At 39.4% G+C, this 8,099-nt stretch overlaps 1 protein-coding gene across 1 annotated transcript in view; it reads right to left on the bottom strand.

Moving 5' to 3' along the window:
• Window positions 1-7,873: 7,873 nt before the first annotated feature.
• LOC118333961 (sodium/hydrogen exchanger 7-like) overlaps window positions 7,874-8,099 on the bottom strand; it is an 8,718-nt gene continuing 8,492 nt past the window's right edge. The window contains exon 10 of the mRNA XM_035669782.1: window positions 7,874-7,903. Coding sequence (XP_035525675.1) covers window positions 7,874-7,903 — 30 coding nt within the window. The remainder of the gene's footprint in view (window positions 7,904-8,099) is intronic.

The raw sequence follows: 8,099 nt of genomic DNA, 5'->3' as shown, positions 1-8,099 counted from the left end.
AAACCCAAAGATATTCACTTTATAATCATGGAAGACTAAAAAAGAAAAGAGCAAATATATTTTATACACTGAGGTCCATAAACCAGTGACTAAGACAGGAAAGGCCACCTGATGATTACTCTAATCAATTTATTCCTGATATGAGCAGATATTTCGGTTGGTACTGTGGCAGTTCATCATATGAGAATTGCCAGAAAAGAACAACAATAGTTGTTTACATGCTGGACATTTGTTCCACTGCTGTACATAATGGGGTTCCTGGGTGTTTGATGGAAAAACCTGGAGTTTAACAGCATTAAACTAATGCGTTATTTAGATGCATGAAAACTACACACTTTTAGGAGGGTACTCTTGGATGGATGTGTTACATTAAACTTGTAGTCTTATTTCAGTGTGGAAGGAAGGTTTAGTGATTTCCTTTGTGTGGCGAGGATAGCAGCTGTTAATGCAGGTTTAACAGGAAGCGCTGACAGGGTGTGTGTTGATGTGGCCAGAAGCCAGAAAACATCCGTGAACATGGTGACTTAGTAGAACAGTTTAGTGGTTCATCCTCCATGAAAAAACAGTGGTGTGTGCAAGGGGATGATAATGTGGTTCAAGAAATAGATGTTAAAAGAAAGGGATGGATGTGGAAGGATACTGTTGGTGTGTGTGTGTGTGTTGGTGTGTTGGGGATGATACAGAGATGGAAGGAAGAGCAGGCTTTTAGATATTGCTTTTCCTTTCACAGTTATCTTCTGCTGTGCAGGAACTTCTAACTGAAAGTGTTAAAAAAAAAAATTCAATTTTAATTAGGCATGCCTCTTGACACCACATTGTCCAGGAAATGATTCATTCTTTCCACCATTTTATACTTTTCATTTGTTGTTGTTACTGAATTTTATTTTGTAGAAGGGAAACAATGAAGTAAAAAGTAATTTGCACTCATCCATTGAGAATGTTTTACTGTTATATATATTGCTATGATTGTTTTATCTAACAGCTGCTTTTATGTTATTTACTTTTTTATGTTTTGGAAGTTTGTGGAAAAATGTCACATGAATGTCTAATTCATGTCAGTTTAATGAATCTTGCTTTAATGTTCAGTAAAAGTTAAGTTGGTTCGTTGATGTTACTATGAATTCTACTTTGCAGTGGCAGTGGAGAAGGTTAAGTCCTTTCATACTGTTGTTCCATCTTATCACTTCACCTTTCAGTTACTTTGTATGTCTGTCTGAATGCTGTTGCCATGACTTCTACAGAGCATGAATCATCATCTTCCGCTGAAATGGTGAAAAAAAAAAATATATATAAATATATATATAAAAGCAGAATTGTGTGCCACTGTTCTTCAACTGACACATTAAATTATGTGAAATCTGCAAAAGCTGATATAGGTTTTGGTGTTTGCGTACTGCTCTGCCAGTTTGTGTTCTCTCTCTGTTCTCTGAATGGTGACTCGTGATAGGCTTTGATCATTGGAAACCTTGTCTGAAGTAGCTGACCAAAGAGGCCTGCTGTGCTTTGTGTTTTCAGACAGTCCACTCTATCTTTCTACTGCAAATTCTGTGTGTGCGCGTGTGTGTGTGTGCGCGAGAGAAAAGATAGGGGAGACATTGTGTTCTCTGTCTCTTCCTCTGTGTTGCAGGTACCAACTGTTTACATCTGCGTAAACATACTCTCACCTGTTTCATGTGCGTGCAGCCGTCAATAAACAGAAGCCTGTGCTTTTGATTTAAACCCTCGTTCTAATGGCCTCCTCATTTACCTTGTTTCCTCTTTTATTGGATGTCTGATTTGTGTAAGAATGTATCATCCCGTCCACAAGAAGTATGAAAGAAGATTAGTGCCAGACGTGATTTTGTTTGAGCTGCATAAATCTAAAAAGGGATTTTCACCTTACGCTGAGAACAGGTTTTTAATCTTCATAGCCTTGAAATATGGCAGGTAGCCCAAGCTTACAAGCTATTAAGAGATTGTCAAATATTCCAGTGCAATAAGGTCAACTTTAGACTGGGGCTGGCTGGTCCTGGTCTAAAGTGGGGTTCTACAAAGGTTCCAAACTTGGGGGTACAGGTCCCACCGAAGGGTCAAAAGATAAACCTGTGAGATAAGCAGGAAAGGAGTAAGGAAAAAAATATACAGTATTTCTGCTCTAAAATTGGTTTATTTTGCAGACTTTACTTTTTCTAATGGGACACTGGATAGTTTTACCTCTTCAATTCTCTAAAAGTTCAACAAAAACAACCTAAGAAGTAATAAAAACACTTTTTGGTTGAACCTGTAGACGTATCCAACCTACGATGTTTCACAGGTAAACACTGTTCAGTTCACTGTTAGAAGGTTGGAAATCACTGCTCTAATGTGCAAACACTGGGACTAAAATTCTGCATGTCTAAGTCACTTGCCCTCCAATCGAATAACAGAGATTAATTATTGATAGGTGTACATGGGTTATTCCTTGTAAACTCTGGGACTCTGGATCTGTCAAACTGTCTCTATTGTGTGATGTGAGAACTAAAAGACTCATGCTGTATTTATTGAATACATTAATTTAAAAGAAAGTTGAATCCTAAGGCACCTTGGGAGATGTGCCCTTTGCTCATCTTCTCATCTAATATTTACATCTCATTCTCCCAATTTGATCAAACACTCACCGAGCCTACAAATGATCATGAATTGAGCCACCAGTTTTCTGTCACGTTGTAAATGATTAAATGAACCAGACAACAAAGAAAAAACATAATTTGTTCAGGATAAAGGTGCAGAGTGGCATTAATATGAAAGCCGCACCCTGCACAGCCAAGCTTGATGGCATTTTATTCTTCCAGGCACGATTTGTGCCAGATATCAGGTAATGTGCTCCTAATATGGGCACAACTCCCTCCAGTCTGCTCAAGAATGTCTGTATAATGGAGTTAGAGTCCAGGGAGGAAATAGTACTTTTAAAGGGCCACTTAGCTTCGGCTCGAGCAGATATCTGTCTCCCAACTGAAATGTCTGATTTCCACTCGCTCCACAAAAGTATTAATGTTGTTGATCATAATAAATTACTTATTGATTATTCCACCAGGTACTGAGATTTGCTGTTTTTCAAGTTAAACTGTATACTGGTAAATCAAGTCAAAAAGTTTCCCACTCCAGTGGAGTTTTTTTAGGTGTTATAAAAACTTTTTTGACTGTTCTAGAACAAAAACAGATCAAGTCATTTTATGCTGCATACCTTCTGTTGCATTTGAATTCCTGCAGTAAATACTAGATCCTTGTTTGTTTAGTGAAATGCCCCTTCCATAACTACTACTATTACTCTTCCAAGTGTGCACAGTAAACACATCTCAAGAAGAAAACACATTTAATGCTGGAAATGGGAACTGCAGTTCATAAGAGGCCATAATATAGATGCAACTTATGATCTTAATATCCTCTTATCTTCATCCTGACTGTACAGACAAATGCATCCTCCCTATCATACCTTTTCCCTAGGCTTAGAGTTGGATGTTTATCCCTCTGGATGGAGCTCAAATGAAGATGCAAATATCTGTTTAGTCTCAGTGACACAGATGGTATAAAAGCTGGCATCCGCGTTATGTAACAGGAACATCTTTCGGGGCATTTCATCATCGATTTGTAATTGTAATGGATTCACTTTGTGGGTTAGGTTTACAGGCTGCAAGTATTTACTTTGGGTTAAGAAATGAGTCATCTTGATGTAACTCCTCTAGTCATTACCAAAGAAGGAGACGAGTGAGGCTGACACAGAAAGTAGGACAAAAGTGTGTCAACTTGAGAAGTCAGTCCATCTTATAAACAGCAGCAAATGTTGCAAACGTTGTGGGGAAGAGTGACACCATGAGCGGGGATCCCTTGCAGAGATAGAGCTGCCTCTAGCACAATAAGGTGGTTGTAAAGTCTCTGCGCTCGTGGATGCACAAAAGTTATGACTTTATTTTCTTCCCGATCCCCGTTTGCTCGGAGCGCAGCGCCAGTGAGAACTTTACTAAGAGATCTTGTAAATTCCTAGTTGAGGTCATTGTTTATGAGAGCTTACAGAGGTTTGGCTCATGTCCTGCACTTTTTTTTCCCCTCTGCTCCCCCTGTCTTTTAAAGCTGCGCTGCCTGCGCAGATTTTACCTCTCGGCCAAAGCCACCGGACACTGCTGCTGACAGAGTGAGAGACGCTCATCTGTTCGCCTTTTTTGAGAGGTGAGTCCAAAAAACCCACAGCTGTGTTTTAACTCAGATTATCAGGCAGCCGGCTCAGGTCACTGCAGATGATGTTTAAGTGCTTCATTAGAGGTTTATCCGTTATTTGGTCCATTTAAGGACCGTTATGTCAGATGCGTAATTGCAGCCGTTATCTTATCGCATGAAATTTTCCGAAATCATTTGAAATGGTTACATCCTCAGTTTCACAGAAGGTCCTGCTGAAGAATATTAAAATGTGCGACCGATTTCTTTTTAGTATTTCAGTCCACCTGACCACGTCGGGAACGGTGCTGCTGCGCGCAACAGGTGATGCGCTTTGTTCGGCACTGCAATGGCACATATTGTGGACAGTCTATCTGCCCATATCTCTATATGTCCATGGACATGTTTGTTTGTTTGGAACAAGTTAGTTTTAGGACCTTTTTATTTCAGAAATAAACTTTTGTCTGTGGTTCATAATAACCAACAGTAGTGGAAAGTACATTCACTCAAGCACTGTACTTACGTACAGTTTTGAGGTAATTAAGTATTTACATGCTACTTTAGGCTTATACTCCAACATGATTTAGAGATAAATATATATGAATAATATAAAAACCACCAGTGTATAAAGCAGTTAAACATTAAATTAGAGCTTACATGTTAATGCATCAACAATATATATATATATATTTTATATGTTGAACTGTGTTATAATGTTAACTGTATCTAATATTTTGACGACCCCTCCCTCATACATGCTGTAATATCAAGTACAAACATGTAATACTGGTTGCAGGACTACTGTATTGGATTCCATCAGATCTATAGCTGTATAATGAACAGCAGAGCCCAGAGGTACCATGTGTACCATGTGTAGCTTGAAACTGTTAAAACATACATCAGCTTTCCTTCTCCTCCCTTCTTGTTTGGGCAGCTGCCAAACCAAATGCATGATGTCATTAAAGAGACTTGGAGATTAAGGCCCTTCCTCTGGCACACTGGACCTCCTTGTGGCTCCAATATGACTTCACCATCCTTCAAAGCCCATAAAAACGTTGTACTTCACTGAGTAATAAATTAAACACCATTTCAACTTGAAAAGGCCTTGAGCTTTTTCTTCATTGCAGCAATTTATAAATCACTTTTAAGACATAAGTCACATGGATCTCAGAAGTCTTTTTATTTTTAATTTTTAATGTAGAATCAGCACAAAAGCAGTGTACAAATACAACAGCACAGTTACAGATTATTCATTTATAATGCCTGATATGTAGTGTATAATTTATATCGATCTTCAGTGGAGCTGTTCTATGTATGTGTGTCTGTGGGGCCTCCTCTTCATCAGGCCAGCAGGACATTTGGTGACTGGGAGATTTGATGCCTGCAGTTTATTTAGGCAGAGACTTTTGTTGAGAAGACAGTCCCATCATTTATTTGGTTCTTGCAAATGGAGCAGAGAGAAACAGAGACAGACACAGAGACAGACACAGAGACAGACACAGAGACAGAGGGAGGGAGGGAGGGAGGGTGTGTCTGAGTGTAGATGACTGATTTGATAAAACACATGAAACAGCACTCTCACCAGCACCAGCTCACTACTCCTAAATAGGCAATGCTGCTTGTTTGTCTGGGTGGGCTGAGTGAGCTGAGTGGAGGCAATATTCTCTTTAGTGGATATCAAACTGCTTGTCCTGTACTGCCGTACCCTCTTCAGCCAGAGTAAAAAGCCTGAGTTGAAATTGGACACACTTACTTTGTGAAGAAAAGAGGAAGAAAGGGACAAAGAAATGAGGAGAGAGCAAGAGCCACAATAAGAGGGAATGAAAGATACTGAGAGGGTTTGAGTCCTTATGTCAGATTTTTAAAGGAGTTGAAGCCAGTGTGCTCATGACTCAGTGCAAAGTTATTGTGTTGTACTGTAGTACTGCCTTCTGTACAGAAGTATCATCAGAAAAAGTAATCAGAAGTAAAACTACTCATTATGCAAAGTTGTCCCATTCAGAGTGTTATTTGGAAGAAGTGTGGAGACAAGTCACAGGACTTGGACTCAAGTTATACTCGAGTCACAACTTTGATGACTTTAGACTCAACTTGACAAAATTAAAACAGACATGCAAGTTGACTTGGACTTTAACACCAATGACTCGTGACTTCACTTGGACTTAGGCCTTTTGATTGAAAATACTTGATACCTCCTCCCCCAGCTCAAAGGATTAAAAGGTATGTTATTTCAAAAGTGGGCCATTAATTAGATTAATTTCCTGTCGCGCCACTTGGTATCAATGTTGACTCCCTGTAGTATTTAAGACAAGAAAAAACCTCATGTCACAGAAATTATAATGTGCTGTCCATAAAGAATTTAAGTTTTGTGATGTTTTATGTGCCTCCTAACTGAAATCCATAGTCGGGTACACAAAATATTGCTCCTCACAACAGCACAAGGGACTTTTTCTATGTTGAGAGGCTTGAGTCATGAGACCAATGAGAGCTGAAGTGCTGGCCTACAGTGAAGGCTTTATCTTAAAGTGTGGTGAATGTGTGTGCATGTGTGTGCTAGCAACACTCCAAGCCATATCCTTTGGACAGGAGTGTTACTGTGTTGATAGAGCTCCCCCCGTGGCCTTTTGTCCACCCATATTTGACCTCGATGTGTCTGGGACTTGCAGCCACACCCTGATTTCTCACTCACTGACCTTATGTCTGTGTTGTTATACAGCTTGTGTGTAGACTAATAAGAGTGTGCAAGTCTGTCCTGTTGTCTTGAGACTGTGTGTGTGTGTGTGTACACATGGTGAGTCACTGAGTCCCCTGACAGAGATAGTGTGGCTCAGTCTGTCACTGGTCTGTCTGCCCACTAACCAGATTTGGAGAGTTACTGAGACACTTAGATGTCCAGGGCGAGAGGTCATGTTGAGAAATGAGCTCTCGGACACATAGACAAGGCTTTTTGTTGCTGTTGGTAACAGTGAAGAGAGTGCTTGTTTCAGTCACATTGAGCGATTTCCTCTCATTTGTTCAGGAAGTACAGGTCAGATTTCCTGTTTCTGGGTGACGGCAGATGCCAAATCTACCTCTCAAAGAGGTTAGACATTATGGCCAGCACACAACTACCAAAAAATAATTAATGATATGCATTTCTGTATGCATATTAATGTCTGTTTCCATTAGTTGCAAGGGCAATTTTAAAGCTTTTACGCTAATTTTTCTCAAAATATAAACATCGAAAATTATTCACATCAGCTGCTACGTGTTTATCCAGGATTCTTTTATTTGGAAAAATTATATTTATAGTTTGTTTATTGTTCCAGATGAGTTATTTCTGCTCTATTAAAAGCGAGGCTTTGGAGCTGGCAGGTGGGGAGTTGGACACTGCATTCCAGCAGTCACTGGGTAGAGGTAATACCGACACCAGATGAGACGGTTAATATGCAGCAGACAGTGTCAAACCAGATGCACTTTATATTAGTGCTGGGTAAACAAACATGCCCTGCTGCTTAAAAAACATAATTTAACAACTTTAAGCAAATGTTAGTTACAGTAGGAAGTCTGGCAAACACGTAAGGGATATTGTACAATAATGACCCTCTCCCTGTACATTATCCTGCTTATTACTTGCGAAAGAATATTATATATATATCATTTTAAAATGATTTCTCAATTTAAAAATGATTGTAATGCTTCCACTGTGGTCCTTCAGAGCCTATGGTCAGAACTGAGTCCAGCAGTGGGCTGTTATCTAGAAATATGAGACCGTAGAATGCTGGAACAAAGCCATGTAATAAGGATTCAATATTTCTGAGTGAACATTTTGGTATTTTTTCCCCATCATTTGGCTTTTGGTTTTGTCAGATACATATAATGGCAGTTGAATGCAGCATGAGAGATGATGGTATAAACCAAGAAGATAGACGTTTCTGCAAATAGGAAATGAC

The sequence above is a fragment of the Morone saxatilis genome, unplaced genomic scaffold (genome assembly GCF_004916995.1).
Source record: "Morone saxatilis isolate NCDOM2014 unplaced genomic scaffold, NCSU_SB_2.0 Contig22, whole genome shotgun sequence".
In the NCBI taxonomy this organism is placed as follows: Eukaryota; Metazoa; Chordata; class Actinopteri; family Moronidae; genus Morone; species Morone saxatilis.
Note: the sequence above shows the minus strand (reverse complement) of the source record. Positions and strands in the feature narration are given on the sequence as shown.